General features: G+C 32.9%; 1 protein-coding gene across 1 annotated transcript in view; it reads right to left on the bottom strand.

Annotated features, from left to right (window-relative positions):
• The window catches only part of LOC129739141 (carbonic anhydrase), a 52424-nt gene extending 39640 nt beyond the window's left edge, over positions 1-12784 (bottom strand). The window contains exon 1 of the mRNA XM_055730547.1: positions 12250-12784. Coding sequence (XP_055586522.1) covers positions 12250-12280 — 31 coding nt within the window. The 5' untranslated portion in view covers positions 12281-12784. The remainder of the gene's footprint in view (positions 1-12249) is intronic.
• Between the last annotated feature and the right edge of the window lie 14460 nt (positions 12785-27244).

The following is a 27244-nucleotide window of genomic DNA, read 5'->3' on the forward strand; positions in this document are numbered from 1 at the left end:
CTATAATATCGTAAGCTATTCCTCTTAGTCCATATTTGTTTAATTTGGCCAGTAAGATACCATGGTTAAATGTATCAAAGGCTTTTTTCAAATCTAGAAATAATGCACCAACTATGTTCTTGGAATCTATATTTTCAATAATGGAATCAACAAGTTCAGAAATCGCGATGAGGGTGCTTAAACCTGCTCTAAACCCGCATTGTAAATTGTACATTGTTATTGTTAAGAAAACTTATGATTCTATTTATGAGCAATTTGTCAAATATCTTACTAAAAACGCTGAGGATATAGGTCGATAGTTATTTACATCTTCAGGATCACCTGATTTAAATATATTTAGGAGTCACTTTTGCTGTTTTAAGACAATTTGGGAAACTTCTTGATTCTATAATTGAGTTGAAGAATTTTTTAAGGATGGGCGAAAAAAGAATGTTGTTATTTTTCACTACGCTTGTAGGGCAATAATCTGATCCACAGCTTTTTTCTTGTTTTTAAGAGTAAGAATGACCGAGCTAACTTCAGTTTCATCAGTTGGTAGCAAAAATATTGAGTTTCGCACTTCGTTTATATTGGCCAAGACATAAAATTCCCTTTCAATTGGTATTTCCTAGGCAAGATCTGATCCGATCGATGAAAAATATTTGTTGAACTTATAAGCAACCCATTTTTTGTTTGTTATGAGGTTTAAAAATCTACTTAAACATTTTGATGGAAAACATATTTTAAAAAGGTTTTCCCTTGGTAGTAGATCCTAGGTTTTGACCAAATTTGCCCGGTTATTGACCGGATTTAGATCGACAATTTTTAAATCTAATGCCCGGATTTTGTCAGGATTTTAGATAAAATAGCCTGGATTTGTCTGGCCCGGATACATACTGAAAGAATTCTGGCAACCTTAAGATAGAACAGCTATCCTATGTATTAAATTGTGCAAGCATATGTTCACATAAACTGAAAAAATGCTATGCTTTGTTAATGATGAAAGTACAGGTCTTGTTTCACTGCCTTTTGGGGCTCCAGAGAGAACGTAAGCCAATATCAAAAAATTTTAATTCTTATTCACATTTTAAATTTTTTAGTCATCTTAAATCACATACATGTTCAAAATTGAATCAGATTAAGCAATGATGCATGCTACTCGGAAATATTCCACGACTTTTCCAATGACCCAGACCTCTCCGGTCCGGGTGAAGTCACACCATTGCATTGACATTGATTTTATTGCTGGCTGTAAAAACTTTTAATCCTAACAGGATTGGAATGAAAAAATCGAAGCTAAACTTTCCCAAAGTCATTCAAAATAAAACTGGCCAATGAGGGTGGTAGGTAATGTTTTAAAAATGACCAATCACTTTTATCTTCTACACAGCCATTTTTTTTTACCTTACCGTCTCAAGCACATCAATTATGATGTAGGTATAGTATAGTGCCGCGCGCCATCGCCATGATTAGATAGGATTTTTTTTTCAATGTTCCTTTATTCAGTGTGTCGTTCGTTGATGCTAGCTTATATTGTCAATGGCCACGCGTCATTCCACGGCTGATCTTCTATCTTTCCAAATAAAGATTAAAAAAGACCATCGTCGATGATAGGAAAATGACTTTCCAATAAAAACAAAAAAGTGGCGCATGACCCTAAATATAACAGTAACCGAAACCGAAATAGCGTCAGTCATTTTTACAAGCTGTCTGTAAATTCGAGTCACCGGATCCCGAAATAATGCGGGGGTGGCGCAGTGCCTCGAGTTGAGGTGACTTTTGATAACGAGCCCTATCGGGAATGCAAGTTTCTAGAAAGACCAGAATAAGGTAGCCAATCGGTTCCAATCTGAATGGGAAACCGGGATAAGATAACGTGTGCAAGACATTTTATAATCCTTTCGCGACTTTTTTTTTTCAAATTTTGCATGGTATTTCAAGTGAAGCCATAAATGGCGGCGGCAACCAAGTGTTCGATTGACAATTGCAGCTGTTTGAAGTTTTACGAAGCGGAAGACGTACTGTCTGGTCTGAATTGCACAGAAACAGGTATTCTCACCCTCTGATAATGCATCAAAATAATAGATATTGATGCAATTTTATGAGTTGAGCGCATGGTAATTTTCCCCGTGTCATCGTTTATGGGGGATGTTACGTCAACGCGAAAAAAATGTTTGGTGGGAAAAGCACTCGTAAACAGAAATGTCTTTAAAGGTAGGTACATGCGTACATAAATCGATTTCGATGCCTTCGATAAAAACGCTTACCTATTTTAGTACTTTGTAGTTCTCGAAGAATTCTTGAATTGTAACTTAAATTTAGCAATATTTAGGACCAAGGACGTCTCCATGAATCAGAGCTTTATTTCTAGGAACTCAAGTACTTCCATCAAGCTCTTCATAGTGAGACAAGTACTGGGATTCGTTATCCAATATTTGCACTTTCACCGCAAGTATATCGTTGATAGTGTCATCAATGGATGGTGGAAATTAAAATCACTTTCAGACAGCTCTCGAAAATGTACTTCAATTGGCACGTGCAAATATGTAGGCCTACGAAGTCAATTACGCACGCCCTTCGCGCCCTGTTTTTCATTGACGAATGTTTGCTCTGATTTGTTTATAAATCACTACACTTCAATGGAACACAATTGACGATGGTTTTGTTTTACTTGTATAAAATTCGTGCCTTAAATGTATTTGCAACATCCGGTCCATTCGGGGCAGTCCGAGTCGAAGAATGTGATGTTTATTAAAAATACATGAAAAATGTGACTTCAAATATGTTTCAAAGTTTGAGTTACATGTAGGTAAAACGTTGATTTTTTTGTCGCTATTGTCTCGTTCTATTTTTACTTAATGACAAGGCTTGTAAATTTTAGTCAATTTCGTTCGATACTGACCAACGTCAAGTAGTCAATGACCAAGCTACAATGTCAGTCAGACAGCAATGTCAATATTTAATGACATTTTAGCACTTCACTCGCATCACACATACGGTTATCTTTCCCTTTTATTTTCTGGCTGTGTTGGGAGGAATTTTACGTTAAAAATTGCGCAAGAGTTGAAAAAAATATAGTTGTTGGCTGTAAGAAGAAAAAACCAAAAATGACCAAAAATCAGTATAACATAACATAGACATACAAAGCAGTTTTGTAGTCGGCTGATATTGGCTATCTGACACTGATCATTTGCAGCTCTGTTTCCAGATTCTACTGAAGTCATTCTTCCTCTACTTGAAATCGCAGCCACAACTGAAATGGTGGCTCCAGAGAGAACTGCCGATCAGCCGTTGTTGGATACTGGGGAGGAACACGAAGAACGTCAGGGTACTAATACGGATAAGTTTCACTGGATTTGACACCACTGGCATGTTTTTGTTGAAAAGTGAGCAAATATGTCAGAACGGATGATTACAGCCAGGGATTGAAAATCAAGCTCTTTTGCTCAACTTTTTCGTAGCTCCGCTTACAAACCAATCGACGAACTTCCTATGGTTTTCGTATTGCTGAGCTGTATAGTTTGGGAGAAGCCTTAGCTTAGATTTGGCTCGAGATTACTTTGGCTTATGCCTTCAGAGAAGTTTGAGCTTGTGGGCTCAATCAATTTTTCGAACTTGTTTTCACTGGTGCTGTTCGAGCCAACGCCTGCTTTTTGTGTGTTTTTGCACTCATAACGATGAAGTAAGGGTTTGTCGCCAACGTTCGAAAAATCGCTCAAGAAAAGCAATCAGGAATGGTTTCTAGCTAAAATGATGCTACCTCCGAGTGCTGTGATACGCACGTGGTAAAAGTACCCATTGAATATATATTATAATTAATAATATACCCTAAAAACTCTAGAGCTGTTTTACTAAAATAAGAATTCTGATCTTGAGCGAACTACGCTGATCTTGAGCGGAACTAAAATATGATCTTGAGCGGAACCAACATTATTAATGGCTCTCATTCCTAATCTTTGTGTTACTGTGAAAAGTTCAATTAAATTTAATCTTAATGTTTTTATGTGAAATAAAAGAAACTTAGCGTTCCAAAGTTGTTCTCAAAATATCCGTTTAAAATTCATTTCTTACTTTAAAAAAATCAATTTATTAGTTCAATCAATTAGTTTCTGATACACTGTATCTTTTTTTGAAAGAATCGATTCTCTAAACTCAAATTTAAGTTCTTTTTTATCTCAAAAATTAAATTCGTTAGTATATTTGATTGATTATTTGAATGTGCGTGTTTAGGGTCATATAGCCCAGGTCAACTTTTGAAGGTAACGACAAAGTCAATAATACAAAAGAAAATGCCGCCTTAAATTACAGATTTTGCAAAAAAAAACTGTACATTGCTCTCAATCAATGGTTTTGAGAAAAATCTGTTTTTTTTTGTGATTTCTAATTCCTTTAACTCCATTAATTTCATTGGAAATTCATGATAAATTGGGTCTTTTTTATATTTTAGTTGAGAAAAATCACATTGTTTACATTGAAAATTTTATCATATTTTTTTAATTCAAAGTAAGAAACCTCAATTTTATATTGACCAAAAAAAATATAATTATGGATATTATAATAATAATTATAATACTTCAACATTCTGTGTTCTGTGACAAAGATTCTGTAATAATTTATTTCTCAAAATTCTGTGAAATTACAGATTTTTGTGTGATTTCGGCAACCTAGCTCTTAAAAACTTTTTCATAGAATAAAGTATATAATAAATTCATGTTTCTTATGAATTTCGATAAAATTTGTTTATATTAAAGAATTATTGAAACATTAAGTATTTAGCTCAATTGATAAAACAATCATTTCTCAAACCGATTGCCATGAGTTCGAGCTCAAATGTAAACATCATACACTAGGGAATCAGATCGGATAGGTTTTCAATACCAGGCCACCGATTGAATCGTTATGTATTATAAAATAGCTATCCCGCTGCACTTTGTAGAACTGAAGGTATTTGTGTTAAAAATAATTTGAATTTTTGTTTATTAGTTTATCGTTTCTAATTGAAATTTCAACATCAAGAACAACCTCTTGAAATGGAAGATGCTTCTTAAAGTTCGAATAGAAATGGCTATGAAGATTGATTCTTATTTTGAAATAATGATTTTACTCTATTGGATTTATTAGTTCTCGAATTAAGCCAAAAATATGTCAAAGCTTTCCTCTTCCTTTCCGTCGTCCCCCCGAAAAAAAGAATCAAAAAGAATTTCTTGTACTTACTGTTAATTTTACATCTTTTCTGTCCCTAAAGCTGATTTAACCTTCCAAAGCTGTTCGCAAAATATCCGTTTCGGGGAAATTTAACTTGTAATTTGTTTTTATTCCCGTGGCCGCAAATATTGACCGATTTTTATGATATTGGATTCATTGTGTAGGTAATTTATTCTAGTTCCTAAATATTTAAAAATTAAGTGAATTGGTTCTACCAGGCTGTCTGTAGTTGGTTCCGAATGTAAAAAGTCTAAAAAAAACAATTTTGTTTTTAAATTGCTTATAATTTCTGGCAACTTTGCAGTATTTGAGTGCTTCTTTAGTTTCTGGAATTGTTAAGAATACATCTATCTGACTATACGTATAAAAATGTGGGGGTCCAATGAACATTTCGACCACTATTCCGGACTTTCCGGTAGAAAAAAAAATCCAACTTAAAACAAAGACATCCCATTTTGTCTTTGCATCGCTGTATCCCATTTCTGAATGAACCGGTTTTCTATCAAATTTTATTTTTTTTTCTCATTAGTTTGATTATCATTTTCATATTTGGTCTCTTAAAAATCTCAGTTCTTCAGTATATTGACATGATGATTAAAATGATTTGAATCGGCGCTTCGGGTCATATTGACCCGAACGGCTTTGGAGGGTTAAAAAATACAAAGGTGCTGCATACATTCAGGGGTAAAAACTGCGTGTGCATGCGTAATGCATAAGGCAGCGCACCTAGCGGTTTATTTTGGAAGCTAGCAGTTCCGCTCAAGATCATATTTCCTTTTAAATTTTTTTGATGGAAAATTGTAACAAAAACCCGAATAATGCTTTTTATGATTTGTTCTACCATTTTATTCATTATGAATCAGTTTACGGCCAAAGGTTACATAAATTGACGTTCAAAGTCAGCAACGATTGATGAAAATTGCAGCAGAATGCGGATGTTTTTAAAAATTTTAACATTATTTCATTTCATAAATTTTAGCAAAAAAGTCAAAGCTTGTATGAAAAGATCTTGAAAAAGTGTTTTTTTTTTCAACATTTCGATAAGATTCATAAATAAATAAATATTACCCAGATCTTAGGAAAAGTAAATGGTTCCGCTCAAGATCATTTACACTACAGTAGCTTACCAGTTTTTTTTTTCTGAACTTATCTGCTACCTATCTGGAAATGTGGTAAAATCTGGGCCCCTTATTTCAAAAATTAAACCGAAATTATGCGGGATATTCGGGAAAATGTGGGCAATAGCGGAGGAATTATAAATAAAAATCATCAAGACGAAAAACGCTTCAAATATTTCATTTCTATCAAAATACATCAGCAGATTTTCAATTTTATTTTAGGTTTTCCAGAAATTTTTGATGTTTTTTTTAAACAACTAAAAAACGAAAAATTAAAAAAAAACTTAATTAACCAACTTAATTTGAGTTTTTGTTGGACCGAGTAGTCCAGGTAGTCAACCAGAGGTGAAAAATGCAAAAAACAATATTACGAGCGATTGTTAAACAATACTCCACATTCCAAGCTTTGGAGAAACAAAATTACACTCCTTGGTAAAAATAAAATCACCGCTCCAATAAATCTTTCATGATGAAGAAGGCGTAACAACTAATAATTCTGTGATTTGTGAAAAATTTAACAAACATTTTTCTACGATTGGGAAAAAACTAGCTAATGAAATCCCATCTGATCCTTTGTCGCATATTAATAGTGTACAAAGTACAATATTTTACGTCCAGCTAGTGTCAACGAGGTTCGACTAGTAATTCTATCTGTTAAAAATAAAAAGAGTCGTGGACCTGATGGATTTCCTGTAGATGCGTTAAAAAATAACAATGAAATTTTCTCTGGTATACTCATGCAATATTTCAATCACAGGTTAGAGACAGGAGTTTACCCGGATTGTCTCAAAGTTGCAAAAGTTATTCCCATTTTTAAGGCAGGTGATGCGCATGATGTAAATAGCTACCGTCCAATTTCAACTTTAAGTGTTTGTAAAACATCTAATGAATAGAGTTGGAAATTTTCTAAATCAGGAAAATATACTATACAAATTTCAGTACGGTTCCAGACCTGGATCGAGTAGGCTAATTGCTATCACAGAATTAGTAGATTCTATTGTTTTAAAAATTCATTCTAAGAATATCGTTGGTGCTTTGTTCGTGGATCTAAAAAAGCCTTCGATTGAATGAATACGGAATAAGAGGTGCTTCTAACAACATCCTTCGCAGTTTTTTATCGAAAAGAAAACAACTCGTAGCGTACGAAAATACAAGAAGCGAGTTGAGAAACATTGATATTGGTGTACCCCAAGGAAGCAATATTGGTCCGTTACTTTTTCTTTTGTATGTAAACGATCTTTGTAATTTGCCACTTAGAGGCACAGCTCGATTATTTGCTGATGATACAGATATTTTTTATTCAGCTGCATCAACGAATGTTATAACTCAAAAAAATTGAAAATGATTTGAAGTTACTATCAATATATTTTAAATGCAACTTGCAAGGCATCCAACTTTCATTCCCTCTGAAATATACAATTAATTATACGATGAAACACATCTTACCTGTCGGCAACTTATGGGATTCGAACCCAAAAGTTTTTTCTTGCCGATACCGGGAATCGAACCCAGTACGCCTGGGTTACCAGACTCGCACCAGCCTATACACTAGACCACATCAGCATTCATGTTCTTTTCAAGTTTTACTATGCATTTATTCAGTCTCATCTAAACTATCTTATTTTGATATGGGGAAGAGCCTCCTTGTCACACCCTCAAAAACTTCAGACCCTACAGAATAGATGTTTGAAAAATATCTTCAGATTACCCCTGCTTTTTCCTACCCAACAGCTATACTCTCTGGGAACGCATAGCATTCTTCCAATAACCGAACTCTGTAATTTGCTTACAGTTATATATGTTCGTGATCATATACACTCGAGTAGCAATAACCAGAACCTTAATTTTACTACGGGATTAAGAAAAAAGAATTTCTTTTGTAGGACCTACAATATACAACGCCTTACCTACTGAAATAAATACCATCAACAACCGTTCCATGTTTAAAGTCAAAGTAGTACAGTTATTGAAAGACAAATTGAATTGTTAAAAAAGTCGATCAACTACCAGTTTTTTTAATCAAATTTTGTTTGTATTTGTAGCATCGTAGTTTTCTTTTATCGTACTTTTCACTATTAATAAGTAAACTTAAGTAAATCTAGCATAATATTTGATTAGATAACCATATTAAAAAGAAATGGATCTCTTTAAAGGAAATTTTCTTCCATTGAGATCCTTATCGTAATCTTGTTTAATTATAGCATACACTTCCTCGCACTAAATAATAAACTTTCGTGTTCTCGGCATGATTAAAATTTTGTTCGCGTTGAAGTTTCTTTGTTTTGCTGCCAGGCGTGCTGAGAACAGTAGCGTCCATTACCAGGGGGCTCTATTGAGCCTTTTGGTGTGGGGAGTGTGGTGAGCCGCTACAAAAAAAAAAGTTCAACTCATAACATTCCAAATCAGCTTACAAGATAAAAAATACGTTGTTTGATAACAGGAATACGTGTGGAAAAAATGCATGTTTCGGAAGACTGATCCCAAACTTTTGGCCGTAACACCATACTGCGGAGTGGTCCCAAAATTTTGGACGATAACTTAGGTAGCTATTTGAATTATTTTAAATACAGTGCAATTTTTTTTTGTATAACATTAAACAAATGTGTTTTGATAAGTATGAAAAACGGGTTCGAATGCAGCTCGAATTTAAAAGTTTGGTCCACCCCACCCTGAGATGATTGGGTTTGAATGTTAAGCGCAGTTTTTGGAAAATGTCCGAAGTTTAAGCTAGGTTTAAGTAATATAAACGAAACATATACATACTTTTTGTCAAAAACATACAAATCAAAAGAATTGCAATATGTCATAAGATAGACATATGGTCGATAAAAATTTTCATGTTTTTAGGGGGTGATCCTGAACTTTTGGTCGGCAGTGCATAATCTATCTATCTATAAATATAAAAATGAATTTCTGTCTGTCTGTCTGTCCGTCAGTCTGTCTGTCCGTCAGTCTGTCTGTCTGTCTGTCTGTCTGTTCCCTATAGACTCGAAAACTACTGAAGCGATTTGCGTGAAACTTAGCATATGAGGGTATTGGAGGCCGGGGAAGGTTCCTATAATAGTTTGGGACTCCTCCTTTTTTTTGGAAGGGGGGAGGGGTCTCTCATTTAAAAGTAACAAGTCAAATCAAACCAAACTTGGCATGGGTGGGTACTTGGGTACGAGGAATATTTGGTACCCCTCCCTTCTTCCAGTTGGGAGATAGGAAGGGGGGAGGGGGCTTCCTTACAATTTTTTTCATAACTGGAGAACCACTCAAGCTAATGGAACCAAATTTGGCATGGGAAGGTAGTGGAATACGAGAAATTATTTATGATTATTTCAGACTCCTCCCTCCTTCCAGTGGAGATACAGGAAGGAAAAGGGGGCTTTCAAACTATGTTGTTGCAAAACTTGACAACTATTCGAGCAAATGAACCAAATTTGACTTGGAAGGGTATTTGGAAACGATAAATAGTTCTACGAATATTTGGTATCCCACCCTCCTTCCAGTGAGAAGGTAGAAAGTGGAGAGGGGGGTCCCTTATAATTTTCAGCATTACTGGAAAACTAATTAAGCGAATGGAACCAAATTTGGCGTGGGAAGGTATTTGGTTACGCGAAATGCTTCTTTGATATTTTGAAAATCTAAAGGGAGAGGGAGTGCTCTCATACAATTTTGTACATCACTCGGGAACCTACTTGGCTTTGGAATTTGGCTTGGGAGGATATTTGAGCATATGGAATGTTTCTGTGAATATTTGGTACTACTGCCTCCTTCCAGTGGGTTAAAAAAAATAGAGAGAAGGACTCCTTTACAATTTTTCCGCATAACTCGAGTACTAATAGGGCAAATGGAAACAATTTTGGCATAAGAAAGCATTTGGATACGTAAAATGGTTATTTGTTTATTTGAGACTTCCTTCTCCTCCAATTCGGGAACTTATCTAACAAATGGAACCAAATATGACATGGGAACAATCATTCAATCGTGCAAATAGAACAAAATTTGGCATAAGAGTGTATGTGCACATAAACAAAATATTTGATTTGATCCCCTCCTTCCAGGTAGGGGATAGGTAGGAGAGGGGCTCGGCTATAGCTTCGAGCACAAGAAATATTCTTCCAGTGGTTTAGCACCTCTTCCTTCATTCAGTGGAACGATGAAAGGTGGGAAGAAGGTCACTCATGCAATGTACCTTAATATTTCGATAACTAATTGAGAAAATGGAACCAAATTGGGCATGGGAACATATTTGTGTACGAGCAATGTTTCTTCGATGGTTTTAGACCCCCTCCTCTTGCCAGAGGGAAAATAATGAGGGGCAAGGGTCACCTATTTTTTAATAACTCGAGAAATTATCGAGAATGGAGCCATATATGACATGGGATCATAGGTGTTTACAAGACGTGTTTTTCTGATGTTATGAGACCCCCCATACTTCCATTAGAAATATAGGAATGGGGGAGGTGGTAACTCTCACAATTTGTATAATAATTCGAGAACGAATAGGGAAAATATATATCCCGTGACGTTTCTGTGATAGTATGAGACCCTCTCCACATTAAAAATAGGACAACAAAGATTCTATATAATAAAAAATATTTTGGTATAAATTATAAACCTCCAGAGATCCAGAGTAATAAAAAGGATTAAAACACAGATTTGAAAAAAAAACTAGGATTTCAATATAAAATAGCAATTTTATTTTGATAAAACTTTTTTTATGATTTTGAAATTGAATTGAAAACTTTGTTCAAATAAAAGAAAAGTTAAGTAACTAGGTACAACAAATTTCAATAATTTTTGGAAGGTGTAACACACAAGCACACCGGGTCAGCTAGTGTATTATAATTGAGAATGTAGAATGAGTGTGATAAAAATTCCAGCGTCTTTAAGCCGAAATCTGAACTCAAAATTCTATAAGATATTTATTAAAGGATTTGTAGGCTCATGAAAAATTCGTTTTGAATTCTACTTTGTCTGTTCAGACCATCAAATATTTTGTAGTCTTTTTTTTTAATTAAATTTTTAAAATTGTGATTTTCAAAATGAAGAATATATATCTTAATGTTGAACAACTTATTTTACTCTCCATTTTAGTTTTTGTGTTTCAATTTTAATTTTTATCTACTCTTATCTCAGAACCGAATTCCAAAAGTTGGTTAAATGTTTTCAATTAAAAAAATAAAAATAGTCTATTCTAAACAATAAGTTACAATTTTTGTTAAATTATAAATCCACATTAATTTTTACTGATTTTTACGTTTTTATGTTTAAATGACTTCTGACAATCTGCATTCTAAACCTCAATTCTGAATCTGAATCCTAAGCCTGAATTCTGAATCTGAATTCTGATTCCAAATTTGAATTTTGAACCCCGAATCTGCACAAAAAATGTGAATGGTTGTTCGACCCTTTTGCAAGAAGCAACGTCACAACGTCAGCGACACTCTTTGTCTGCTAATCCCGAATCTGATTTAAGAAAATTATTTTGATTTTTGAATCTAGATTGGATCGATTCATATCCGTCGAAAAAATCCCATTGAAAAAACCTGACTGGTAGATAAACTAACGTAATTGTCACATGCTTCCTGGTGGCTGACCAGAACCCAATCAATGTCAATTGTCCAACAAGTCGTAAATGTTCTTCACATTTGATGCGCGTAAAGCACTTGACCGATAATCGCTGTGACGCTGAGCTGAGTGTGACGATTCGATTAATCATCGGCGGGAAAATTATTAACCGTCATCAATCAATTGTGGTCCAAATTTTTTTTTTAAGTAGGTATACACTGTTTCAATTCAGTCCCAATTTATTGGTTTTCCGGTTTATTAAGTGTGTTCGTTCACTGATAAGCCAAAATCATCCATCAAACTGTGTACCGGTGACCGATTAATTATGTTTTAGGTATCAAATTGAACTGTTCACTATTGGACTTTTTTTTATAAAGGTTCAACTCACCGAATGAATTTTGCCAACTTTTGAACACCATTGTTGATTTTCGTTTTTTTTGTGAAGCTCACTTTCAATTTTTAATATCAATTCGAAAATGGGAGGTCAACTTTCGTCCGTTTTTTTTTTCTTCAATTAAAATTCCCGCAGGACACTTCCCCGAACTGGCTGTAAAAATTCGAAAAATACGCGCCAATGTCCACCACCCCCAGTCGCGGCTTCCGTTCGACTAACGTCGGTCCCAATTGGACAGGTGCCTTTTTATAATCTCCTACTGCCAGGACCTGAGAGCTGATAATGATTTACACACTGATGGCGACCATTCGAAGTTGGGTGGGCGGTGGCGCCAGAAGACGATGAAAGGGGCGGGCGGGGCCGTCCACTTTTTCGAGAAAATTGACTTCTGCTGTATGAATATAGCCAGCTCCCCCTAACTGTTTGTTGTCAATCTTCCGCGATGGGGTAGCTTGGTGTTTGACGAGAAATCCTTCCGTAGTTAAAAGATTCAAAAAGCGCGAGCAGAAAAATCTCTCCGACTCCCCCGGGAAACGGAATCGTACTGATTATGCTGGGCCATAAGTCAGGCAAAAGCGACATGAAGTGTAGTGTAATGCCAGATATAGGTAAATAACTACAATACTATACAGGAATAGTGTCGATGATGGTTCTTCGTCCATCAAAGCGATTTTGCCGTTGATGGAACATATTGAGAAGAGTTCCGACTTGTCGGGGAATCAAGATGAGCTTTTGCTTCACTTTCTCCTCTGGCTCGGTCTACTTGAGCTGATTTTCCGTCTTGTTGCTCCTCAAAAATCATCACCATATACACGAAATCTGAAGAGTCGAAATATTCTTGTTGATGCAAAAGAAGTTTAAAATGGATAAAAAGTCAAGATCTTGTTAAAAAAAAACATGACAAAAATTCAATGAAAATCGAAACTGAAAAATGACAAAAATGAAAAAAATTACAAAAATGACAAGAATGTCAAAAATGTCAAAAATGTCAAAAATGACAAAAATGACAAAAATGACAAAAATGACAAAAATGACAAAAATAACAAAAATGACAAAAATGACAAAAATGACAAAAATGACAAAAATGACAAAAATGACCAAAATGACAGAAATGACAAAAATGACAAAAATGACAAAAATGACAAAAATGACAAAAATGACAAAAATGACAAAAATGACAAAAATGACAAAAATGACAAAAATGACAAAAATGACAAAAATGACAAAAATGACAAAAATGACAAAAATGACAAAAATGACAAAAATGACAAAAATGACAAAAATGACAAAAATGACAAAAATGACAAAAATGACAAAAATGACAAAAATGACAAAAATGACAAAAATGACAAAAATGACAAAAATGACAAAAATGACAAAAATGACAAAAATGACAAAAATGACAAAAATGACAAAAATGACAAAAATGACAAAAATGACCAAAATGACAGAAATGACAAAAATGACAAAAATGACAAAAATGACAAAAATGACAAAAATGACAAAAATGACAAAAATGACAAAAATGACAAAAATGACAAAAATGACAAAAATGACAAAAATGACAAAAATGACAAAAATGACAAAAATGACAAAAATGACAAAAATGACAAAAATGACAAAAATGACAAAAATGACAAAAATGACAAAAATGACAAAAATGACAAAAATGACAAAAATGACAAAAATGACAAAAATGACAAAAATGACAAAAATGACAAAAATGACAAAAATGACAAAAATGACAAAAATGACAAAAATGACAAAAATGACAAAAATGACAAAAATGACAAAAATGACAAAAATGACAAAAATGACAAAAATGACAAAAATGACAAAAATGACAAAAATGACAAAAATGACAAAAATGACAAAAATGACAAAAATGACAAAAATGACAAAAATGACAAAAATGACAAAAATGACAAAAATGACAAAAATGACAAAAATGACAAAAATGACAAAAATGACAAAAATGACAAAAATGACAAAAATGACAAAAATGACAAAAATGACAAAAATGACAAAAATGACAAAAATGACAAAAATGACAAAAATGACAAAAATGACAAAAATGACAAAAATGACAAAAATGACAAAAATGACAAAAATGACAAAAATGACAAAAATGACAAAAATGACAAAAATGACAAAAATGACAAAAATGACAAAAATGACAAAAATGACAAAAATGACAAAAATGACAAAAATGACAAAAATGACAAAAATGACAAAAATGACAAAAATGACAAAAATGACAAAAATGACAAAAATGACAAAAATGACAAAAATGACAAAAATGACAAAAATGACAAAAATGACAAAAATGACAAAAATGACAAAAATGACAAAAATGACAAAAATGACAAAAATGACAAAAATGACAAAAATGACAAAAATGACAAAAATGACAAAAATTACGAAAATGACAAAAATTACGAAAATAACAAAAATGACAAAAAAGACAAAAATGACAAAAAATGACAAAAATGACAAAAATAACAAAAACGACAAAAATAACAAAAATGACAAAAATGACAAAATTATTAAAATTGTGAATTCTGTCAAAATTATCAAAATTGTCAAAATTGTCAAAATTGACAGAATTGTCAAAATTGTCAAAATTGTCAAAATTGTCAAAATTGTCAAAATTGTCAAAATTGTCAAAATTGTCAAAATTGTCAAAATTGTCAAAATTGTCAAAATTGTCAAAATTGTCAAAATTGTCAAAATTGTCAAAATTGTCAAAATTGTCAAAATAATCTAGATTGTCAAAATTGTCGAAATTGTCAAAATTGTCAAAAAAGACAAAAATGACAAAAGTGACAAAAATTACAAAAATGACAAAAATGACAAAAATGACAAAAATGACAAAAATGACAAAAATGACAAAAATGACAAAAATGACAAAAATGACAAAAATGACAAAAATGACAAAAATGACAAAAATGACAAAAATGACAAAAATGACAAAAATGACAAAAATGACAAAAATGACAAAATTGACAAAAATGACAAAAAAGAAAAAAATGACAAAAATGACAAAAATGACAAAATTGACAAAAATGACAAAAAAGAAAAAAATGACAAAAATGACAAAAATGACAAAAATGACAAAAATGACAAAAATGACAAAAATGACAAAAATGACAAAAATGACAAAAATGACAAAAATGACAAAAATGACAAAAATGACAAAAATGACAAAAATGACAAAAATGACAAAAATGACAAAAATGACAAAAATGACAAAAATGACAAAAATGACAAAAATGACAAAAATGACAAAAATGACAAAAATGACAAAAATGACAAAAATGACAAAAATGACAAAAATGACAAAAATGACAAAAATGACAAAAATGACAAAAATGACAAAAATGACAAAAATGACAAAAATGACAAAAATGACAAAAATGACAAAAATGACAAAAATGACAAAAATGACAAAATGACAAAAATGACAAAAATGACAACAATGACAAAAATGACAAAAATGACAAAAATGACAAAAATGACAAAAATGACAAAAATGACAAAATGACAAAAATGACAAAAATGACAACAATGACAAAAATGACAAAAATGACAAAAATGACAAAAATGACAAAAATGACAAAAATGACAAAAATGACAAAAATGACAAAAATGACAAAAATGACAAAAATGACAAAAATGACAAAAATGACAAAAATGACAAAAATGACAAAAATGACAAAAATGACAAAAATGACAAAAATGACAAAAATGACAAAAATGACAAAATGACAAAAATGACAAAAAACAAAAATGACAAAAATGACAAAATTGTTCAAATTGTATATACTGTCAAAATTATCAAAATATTCAAAATTGTCAAAATTGTCAAAATTGTCAAAATTGTCAAAATTGTCAAAATTGTCAAAATTTTCAAAATTTTCAAAATTGTCAAAATTGTCAAAATTGTCAAAATTGTCAAAATTGTCAAAATTGTCAAAATTGTCAAAATTGTCAAAATTGTTAAAATTGACAAAATTGTCAAAATTGTCAAAATTGTCAAAATTGTCAAAATTGTCAAAATTAACAAAATTATCCAAATTGTCAAAATTGTCAAATTTTTCAAAATTATCAAAATTGTCAGAATTTTCAGACTTGTCAAAATTGTCAAAATTGTCAAAATGCTCAAAATTTTCAAAATTTTCAAAATTTTCAAAATTGGCAAAATTGGCAAAATTGTCAAAATTGTCAAAATTGTCAAAATTGTCAAAATTGTCAAAATAATCTAGATTGTCAAAATTGTTGAAATTGTCAAAATTGTCAAAAAAGACAAAAATGACAAAAATGACAAAAATGACAAAAATTACAAAAATTACAAAAATGACAGAAATGACAAAAATGACAAAAATGACAAAAATGACAAAAATGACAAAAATGACAAAAATGACAAAAATGACAAAAATGACAAAAATGACAAAAATGACAAAAATGACAAAAATGACAAAAATGACAAAAATGACATAAATGACAAAAATTATCAAAATTTTCAGACCTGTCAAAATTGTCGAAATTGTCAAAATTGTCTAAATTGTCAAAATTGTCAAAATTTTGAAAATTTTCAAAATTTTCAAAATTTTCAAATTTGTCAAAATTGTCAAAATTGTCAAAATTGTCAAAATTGTCGAAATTGTCAAAATTGTCAATTAAGTCAATATTTTCAAATTTTTCCAAATTGTTAAAATTAATATAATTGTCAAAATTGTCGAAATTGTCAAAATTGTCAAAACTATCAAAATTTTTAAAATTGTCATAATTCTAAGAATTGTCAAAATTGTCAAGATTGTTAAAATTGTCAAAATTGTCAAAATTGTCAAAATTGTCAAAATTGTCAAAATTGTCAAAATTGTCAAAATTGTCAAAATTGTCAAAATTGTCAAAATTGTCAAAATTGTCAAAATTGTCAAAATTTTCAAAATTTCCAAAATTTTCAAAATTTTCAAAATTTTTAAAATTCTCAGAATTGTCAAAGTTGTCAAGATTGTCAAAATTTTCAGAATTGTCAAAATTTTTAAAATTCTCAAAATTGTAAAAATTGTCAAAATATCAAAATTGCCAAAATATCAAAATTGTCAAAAATGTCAAAAATGTGAAAATTGACAAAATTGTCAAAATTGTCAAAATTGTCAAAATTGTCAAAATTGTCAAAATTGTCAAAATTGTCAAAATTGTCAAAACTGTCAAAATTGTCAAACTTGTCAAAGTGTCCAAATTGCAGAAATTTTCAAAATTGTCAAAATTGTCGAAGTGGTCAAAATTTTCAAAATTGTCAAATTTGTCAAAATTTTAAAAATTGTCAAAATTGTCAAAATTGTCAAAATTGTCATAATGGTCAAAACTGTCAAAATTATCCAAATTGTCAAAATTGTTTTAATTGTCAAAATTGTTAAAATTGTCACAATTGTCAAAATTTTCAAAATTGTCAAAATAGTCAAAATTGTCAACATTGACAAAGTTGTCAAAATTGTCAAAATTGTCAAAATTTTCAAAATTGTCAAAATTGTCAAAATTTTCAACATTGACAAAGCTGTCAAAATTGTCAACATTGACAAAGCTGTCAAAATTGTCAAAACTATCAACATTGTCAAAATTGTCAAAATTGTCAGTATTTTCAAAATTTTCAAAATTGTCAATATTTTCAAAATTGTCAAAATTTTCAAAATGGTCAAAATTTTCAAAATTGTCAAATTGTCAAAATTGTCAAAATTGTTAAAATTGTCAAAATTGCAAAAATCGTCAAAATTGTCAAAATTGTAAAATTTGTGAAAATAGTCAAAATTGTCAATAGTGTCAAAATTGTCAAAAGTTCAAAATTGTCAAAACTGCAAAAATTTTCGAAATTGTCAAAATTGTCAATATTGCCAAAATTGTCCAAATTGTCAAATTTGTCAAATTTGTCAAATTTGTGAAAATTGTCAAAATTGTCAGAATTGTCAAAACTGTCAAAATTGTCAAAATTGTCAAAATTGTCAAATTGTCGAAGTGGTCAAAATTGTCAAAGTTGTCAAAAATGCCAATTTTGTCAAAATTGTCGAAATTGTTAAATTTTCAAAATAGTCAAAGTTGAAAAAGAAAAAATTGTCAAAATTTTCAAAATTGTCAAAATTGCCATTTTAAACACGTAGGTTTAATACCGTTTCCCGTTTCTGGGTCTAGACAAAATTTACCCGGATTTCTGGTTGACGGTCGCCGCCGCCCGTGGCGTAGAGGACAGCCTTCAAGTCTTCTAAGCCAGGGGGTGTGAGATCGAATCCCGGTCACGGCATACATAGTACGCTTTCGGTGGATTGGTGGTTTTAGCATTTGTAAGATGCTAGCCATCATATCCTCGAAAGATGTACGCTTAGAGTTAAGAAAAAAGGAATCTCTTCGAGGAAACATCATGTTTCATTGAGATCCTGTATGTGTTTGTGTTCGTTTTAGAAAAAAAAAAAAAAAAAAAAATTTTGAAATCAAATCATTAAGAGCACTCCCCCGGAAGTGCACAAGATTTTAGCGGTTGCGTGACAAATAGGCAAATAGTCCGGATAGAACGGAAGTAGGTAAGTAGAGAGAACAGACAAATGAATAACTTATCGTCAACAACACAGTTGATAAGATGTTTCCTTCGCATACCATACCAGGTACAGTACACACCAACAGGAGCAAGAATGTCGAGGACGCTGTTGAGGATGATACTCAAGCAAGAAGCAGCTTAAACAGACTAGGTCGAGTATGGACAACGATTCAAATCCATACCATTTTCTCGCCTTCCTCTACCGGGACATGTCAAAGGGCGCTGGAACCACAGCAAACGACATCCAGATCACAGTACCTACCAGGTATTAGATCTTCTTGTCATCTATCTAGCCCCATTTTATGCCATCCCAACCCATCGTTATCAGTTAGAATCTTGCTTGCCTGTACCTAAGCGCTTTAACCAAAGCGAATGCGACGATGCATAAAATACATCAATAAACATGCACTTGATGCTGGCGATATGCATTCAAATGGGTGGGTAGGAGTTTCGAGTGTTGTTCCTTTTTGTCAGCCCTCTCTCAATATGCTAATCCACTGCAACTTGTTCCGGAGCTGCATTCTGTGGATGGAATCTGGTTCGGTTTGGTTCCTGGAACATACGCAAAAGTTGTGGTTTAGAAAAGCATGCATGAGTTTTGTTCGTTTGTCAATTCATTTATCTACCTCAATGTACGCGAGATATTGCATGCGTGCGCATGGTGTTTGGTGAACGGCAACCAACCACGTGTTGTCGCTTCACGTGAAACGTACTTTTTATCAAATTGATGGAAAACTTGTTAAGATCTTGAGATTGTATTAATTTTTATGTAAAGTGTCTGAAATTTTTCGTGTGAAATCCTGTAAACCTCTATTTTCACAGTTAGTTTCTCCAGATAATTTCACAAATTCAAATTTTTGAATGCAAAATTCTATGATTGAAAACAAACGCTTGGAAATGTCGGTCGGTTGCTCGATGAGGTTTCGATTTAATAAGGTGTCTCGTAAATGTTCATTTTTTAAACTTTGAAAAAAAAAATCAGTCGAATGGATATTCTATAGCGTCATAGTTTCGTTCTTCGAAAATAGGAAAATATCAAAATATTTATTTTTACTACGATATTATTTGTTTTTGTTGGCCAGAATAATATGTGCACCACCTTAGTGCTGTCTGCAGAATTTTTGAAGCGTTTGTTCATTTTTGTTTTTTTGCTCATCACCCGGCAGGGGTGCCAAGTGGTTTTGATAAAAATCAGGACACCCCAATGATAAAAATCAGGATTTATCAGGACACCACTAAATTGATGAAAATAACATACAGCTCTGTTAGATTGCATAACTAAAGGCGAAATACAGGTGCTGAAAACGCCTAAAGTTATGCAACTACAGCGAGAAGAACTTTCTATGTCCTGAAGTTAACATTGAAAAACACTATTTAAATATCATTTGAATCAAAGATTATCATCGGTTAAATTAGTTTCACTATTTTATAGAAGATTTGTTTGATTTTCTCACCATTTAACAATAAATTTAGTTAAAGTTTGTAAATTTTTAAAAAATCAGGACAAATCAGGACATTTTAAAGGTCGTTTTTCGAAAATCAGGACAATTCAAGCGTTTTTGAAAAATCAGGACGGCCTCTCAAAAATCAGGACAAATCCTGAAAAATCAGGACACCTGACACCCCTGTCACCCGGCCCTGAAAACAGTACACGCTAACTTTTGGCTACCCCTTAAAGGCGTAATATTGACCCGTTATTGAGAACCTCCACGATCTGTCAAATAACGGGTCATTTTATCGGATCAATATTACCCCTTATTTCAAAAAGCTCGTTTCCCTTCGGAAGGGGTGGTTTTAGATGCGTTACATCCAAAGTGATAGATTTGGCAAGATGAGAGAGGTTGTGGTAAGAGTTTTGATGATAATTAAAATTGTATTTTCCAGAATTTTTGTTCATTAATTTTGTTTCAGCAGCACAGCAAAATTCCGGACGAACCAGACGAAAACATGAACCGCGGTGGACTAACATTGGTGGTAAGTTTAGTGGTGTTTGTATTCTATATTTAAAATCTTATCTTCTATTTTGTTTCAGGATTCACCAGGCGAGGAAACGGAAAAGATGAAATATTCAGTGAAACATTTTTTTAACAAAGTTTATCCCATAGAATAATTGGAACTTGAATAAAACAAATAAAACAAAACATTTAGTTTTAATTAATCGTCCAGGAAACATATTTCCCATAAGCAGCTCCTGAAATTTCCAGCAGACAAAAGCGTTTCAAATAAGGGGTAATTTCCATCCGGTACGAGCGTTTGAAATAAGGGGTAATTTTGATCCGCTACCAGCGTTATCAAGCTGAGTACCCCTTAAAGGGTACAGCGGCTTTATCCTTAAAAAGGAGTTCTCCCAGTCTTATCGAATAACGGGTCAAAAGTATTCGTTAAGGGGTAGCCAAAAGTTAGCGTGTACACTGAAAATACTTTGTTATGAAATTTAAAAGAAACCGTCAGTTGTCGATTGGCACGCAGGGAAAAAAACTAACAATGTATTTTCTTAAATAACAACGGAAGATCTACACTCAGAAATTTAAAAAATATTAAAAATATTATGTTTTAATTACTCTGACATTTGACTGACATTAATATCCAGAAATATTAAAAAATAACAATTCCAGTTATTTAAATTTATGCACCCGAGTAATTTCTTGGCGTGTAATGATCCAATGCATAAAATTTAATAACCGAAATATTATTTTGTTCAAACAAACGCTTTGTGATTTGTGCGTTTGAGTCCCAGCTAAACGGGTATGAGCACGTGCTAGATTCTTCAGTTGCAAAATGCCGCTCAACTTGACTGCATGCAGATTCCATTCTTTTCGAATTTGTGAATCATCTTTGAAAAGGATGGAATCTATAGCAGAAAAGAATTATTAAAGGGAAAGTGCATTTGTTTTGTATGCTATGGTCAATAATGCACATTGACCATAGAACTTATACGAAAATCAAACGATTTTCGTTTGCTTTTTCTGATTATTTCTGCTTTAAGCGTTTGCCTTTACGTCCCGGCCCAAACTTTTTTTTTCTGACCACCAGATGTCGCTTCCATAACAATCATCCCATTTCTCAATGCATAAATTTTAATCGCAGAAATATTTCTCAGTGAGAAATATCCCAGTAATTACACCATGAGAAATATCCGTGTGCGTAAAGAGGGAGAAACGTGAAAATACCTAAAAATTAATTGTTTGATATTTTATTTATTTCTGAGTGTACACGTCAACACAGCGCTGATTGAATCAATTAACGCGTTGAATATCACCTAAGAGATATCAGATTTTTCGCTTTTCGTCTTATTGTTCAACTCATAAGTAATCTTATGAACATTTAAAAAAAAATAAAAATGACACTTTGAATAACTGAAAATACATAAATTTTATATCGGAAATAAATATTTTGAATATCTTCGTACACTCAGAAATAAATAAAATATCAAACAGTTATATTTTAGGTATTTTCACATATCTCCCTCTTTACGCACACGGATATTTCTCATGGTGTAATTACTGGGATATTTCTCACTGGGAAATATTTCTGCGATTAAAATTTATGCATTGAGAAATGTTATGGAACGACATCTGGTGGTCAGAAATAAAAGTTTGAGCCGTAACGTAAAGGCAAACGCTTAAAGCAGAAATAAACAGAAAAACCAAACGAAAATCGTTTGATTTTCGTCCATGTTCTATGGTCAATGTGCATAATTGACCATAGCATAAAAACATGTTTCGCTGGTAATATTACATGCTGCAATTGAGTCCATCCTTTTTAAATACGATTCAGATAAATATTTAAAGAGAATGGAATCTGCATGCAGTCAAGTTGAAAGGCATTTAGCAACTGAAGAATCTAGCATGTGCTCATACCCGTTTAGTTGGGACTCAAACGCACAAAGCGTTTGTTTGAACAAAATAATATATAATTTCTCGGTTATTAAATTTTATGCATTGGATCATTACACGCCAAGAAATTATTCGGATGCATAAATTTAAATATCTGAAATAGTTATTTTTTAATATTTCTGGATATTAATGTCAGAGAAATATCGGAGTTATTGAAATATAATAATTTTCATATTTTTTTCATTTCTGAGTGTATAGATTTATTTTGGAGGCTTTCCAAACAGATTTTACAGCCATTTCATTTGAGACTAAAATCAATGTAAATTTGAAATATTTTCTAAACATGCTGCAATATTCAATGGATTGCTCGTTTTTTCGTGCCGAAGACAAAAAACCATAGAAACATAATTCATGAAAATAAATTTTATAATATAAATATATATAAAAATATTTTTATTTTTCACATAGTATATTGTCTCAAAATACTCAAAATACCGGTGTCAAAAATGTATAATAGTGCACATGAAAATTTAGGGAGCAAAAATGAAGTTTTAAGAAAAAATAAAAGGTGTCTGGATAAAATAAAATGACAAATGCCAATCCTTCAAAATACAAAAAAAAAACAAGAAATTGCAAAACCAAATATTTACGAATTTAATCAGTGTTTGATTAATTGTGAGCTTTGTAACCTGTCATGTAATATTTTGTTTTTGAACTAAAGTTTGATTTTTGAATCATACTTGTAACTGTTTCGAAACTATTTTGTGTCATTTTTGTTATTTTTAACAATAATCCATGCAATTTTTGTCATAATTTCTGTATTGTTTGTAATTCGAACTTGTAATTTTTTCGTTTTTGTAATTTTTTGTATTTTAAGTAAATGTTGTAATTTTTGCCAATTTTGTCCTGATTTGCATTTTTTTCATTTTTTTGTAATTTTTGTAATTTATGATTTTTTTTTGTCAGTTTTGTCAGTTTTGATTTATTTGTGATTTTTGTTCTTTTTAGCCATTTTTTGTCAGTTTTTTCTTTTTTTTTTTTAATAATTCTTTATTTGAAACGGCTCATACCTTAAGGTTTTAAGGAGCCAAACTCGTTTTTGTTTTTACATTGTTTGCTTAGCTTAACACTTTGAGTTTAAAGAAAAAGATGATAGAAAGGGAAATATAGGATTAAAGGCGCAGATCGATAGCTTTAAGGTAGAAGTAGATTTCGAACATGTAGTCCAAATCTAGCACAGCTAGCACATCCCTCACTGGAACGTTAGGTGGTTTTTCTCGGGCCCGAAGGGAATCTAATATTAAATTCGTTCTGGCGACAAGATGGCCCTCACACGACCAGACAATATGCTCGATGTCATGGTAACCTTGGCCACAACTACACAAATTGCTGCCAGCAATGTCAAAACGATAGAGTACCGCGTCTAAGGAATAATGATTGGACATGAGACGGGAAAATATACGAATAAAATCCCGACTCAGGTTCCATCTATTAAACCAGGGTTTAAGGCTTACCTTTGGGATAATCGAGTGGAGCCACCGACCCAACTCATCCTCGTCCCATTTGCGCTGCCAGTTGACAAGAGAATTTCTTCTAACTAAAAAGTAAAACTCGTTGAAAACGATCTCACGCTGATACGTGTCACATTCCGTCGCCCCCACCTTTGCCAGAGAGTCTGCCTTCTCATTACCCACTATCGAGCAATGAGAGGGAACCCAAACAAAGGTGACAGAAAAACGACGTCTTGCTAAAGCACTCAAAATATCCCGTATCTTCTCAAGGAAGTACGGCGAGTGCTTTCCCGGTCTTATTGAGCGTATTGCTTCAACAGAGCTGAGACTATCTGTTACGATGTAGTAGTATCCTGCAGGCTGTGACGCAATGCTGTCCAAAGCCCAACAGATTGCTGCTAACTCTGCTATATACACAGAGCATGGTGACTGGAGCTTATAAGATGCGCTGAAGATTTCGTTGAACACTCCAAATCCCGTTGATTCCTCTATAAGTGATCCATCGGTAAAGCACTGACCATACTGACTGGACACTCGATTTCGTTTTCTGGATAATTTTTTCAACAGTACGCAATGTCGATTCCAGAGTGCGCATCGATCGATTTGAAGAAATGCTATCCCAGTTAGGAAATGCCACCCAACTTTCAAAATAAAACACGCAATTTCTACGATAAAATCGGGCTAAACAGGTCCATTTTTCCTACAGGGCATTTTTTGTCAAACTTTTCAGGTTCGCCACCTGCCGTCGGTATTGCGAACCTGCAAAATCTGTCAACAAAAAATTAGACAGAAAATGGTTGAATTTTTGTTCTAAGTGTCATGTCAGTGTGGTCAGTGGGTAAAGTACATTTTAGAGGCATCGACGTGTCTATATTTAGCATCGAAAATTCTGGGAATCAAAAGTGGACGGTGAGAGTCCGGGATCCCACGAATTTCTTGCTGCATAGACAAATCAAACTGGACAGAAGAGTTGTCGTAGTCTGGGATGTAAACACGAGTGGGAGAATACGAAGAAGGATTTACCTGCATGGACATGAAGACATGGTATATAGACATAAATCTGGTTTGAAAATTTTGCTCAAGTAGTCTTTCCAAATTTACAATCACCAATGGGTTCAAGACCTCACACCTGATGAGGAATCGGAGTGATAATAAATTGAATCGATCTTTTAGTGGGAGTATACCTGCCAAAACTTCAAGACTCATGTTATGCGTTGAGGGCATACAGCCCAGAGCGATGCGAAGACAACGGTATTGGATACGCTCGAGTTTGATGAGGTGAGTTTTGGCAGCTGACTGGAAACAGAAGCTACCATATTCCATCTCTGAGAGAATAGTTGTTCGATACAATTTTAAAAGATCTTCTGGGTGAGCTCCCCACCAGGTGCCAGTGATTGATCGGAGAAAATTGATTCTTTGTTGGCATTTTCCTTTCAGATACTCAATATGGGCCCTCCAGGTACACTTGGAATCAAACCAAACCCCAAGATACTTAAAACACCTCGATTGAGTGATCGTTTTGCCTAGGAGTTGAAGCTTAGGTTGAGCAGGTCTACGTTTTTTAGAGAAAACAACTATCTCCGTTTTCTGAGGGGAAAACCCGCATAGAACAGTATTATACAATAACGATTTCCATTATCTTCCTCCTAAGACACACGAAAGATTAGCTTTATAGTTTTGGATTATTGATGTACGATTAAGGTAGTCTTTTTTCCATGGAATGGAATCGTTTGGACGCACTTTACGATACAGCGAACGGGTCGTTAAGTAGAGTAACCATTCATTTTTTTTGCTTTTTTCTACTCGTTCTAAAACGGTTTGATCATTCGTGTTATCTTTATCTAATGATCCTCTCATAAAAAGGTAACGATAGAGCATATCGTCACCCAATAATGAAAAGATTCAAACCCAATTTGGGGATTTGTTAATTTTATAAATTGCAATTGGATTTCCGCAAAAAATAAAAAAAAAGTTTAATGTACTCTTATTCATTTTATTTCACATACCTATAGTTTATTATTCCTCTAAAATGATTAATTAAAAAAAACAAACCTTCCGCGGATGTTTGCAGGAACAGCTTCCGGATGTTCCATCGCTGCAGCACTTACGAACTGCAGCCTGCTGCTGCATCACTGCCAAACCGGTCGGCGGGTAGTGATGCTTTTCCTTGCATTGGTTCTGCCTCCGGAAGAAAAAGTTTCTTCGGATTTTTCCTCCAGCTTGTGCCTGAGAATAAAAAAACAATTTCAGTTTTCCACAATGAATACAAAAACGTATTTTACTTACCCTCATATATCCTTCTTCGAAGCCTTCGTCTTCCGGTTCCAGTTTCGTAACTGGACGAGTCATAATAAAATTTGCCCGACCTGATCCGGGAGAAACTTTTTTTTACACAGTTTGACAAAGCGTGTTGATGTGACAGCGAAGAAGTGTGTGCGTGTTGCTAAAATACTCAATTAATTCTGAAGACCATTAATTGTATCTTTCTTAAATAGTTCTCTATCATTTGATTGCGTTGCAAAATTAATCATTTTGTTCCTAAGAATATTCATCGTATCTTTCGGGAATAATATTTTATCCGTTCAAGCAAAGGCACATTTAGCCAAGATGCAATATCGAACGTTACTATTAATGTTATCAGAATAGAATGATACGGAAGATTCAGCGTACAGTATTGGCTCATGCGGGAACTCAATCCCAAGCCCCAAGTTTTTTCTTTTTTTTTGTCTTTGTAATTTTTGTCACTGTTGTCATTTTTGTCATTTGTGTTTTTTTTTGTAAATTTTGAGATGTGTAATTTTTTGTACTTTTTAAAAATGTCCTGATATTGTATAAATCTTATCTTTGTAATTTATTTATATTTTTTATTAATTAAAATTAATTTTATTAATAAGAATAACCATTTCTTTCAGTGTAAGTTTCTTGTTTTCAGCACCGGGGGTTGTTTTGAAACTTTTTTTTTGACAGCTGGAAACGCGATCCTCGCGGCTGTCAAAATCGCGGGGCGTTGCGTCAAAAAAGGGAATTTCGCGCACACGGTCGCATGCATGCGA

The sequence above is a fragment of the Uranotaenia lowii genome, chromosome 1 (assembly GCF_029784155.1).
Source record: "Uranotaenia lowii strain MFRU-FL chromosome 1, ASM2978415v1, whole genome shotgun sequence".
Lineage (NCBI taxonomy): Eukaryota > Metazoa > Arthropoda > Insecta > Diptera > Culicidae > Uranotaenia > Uranotaenia lowii.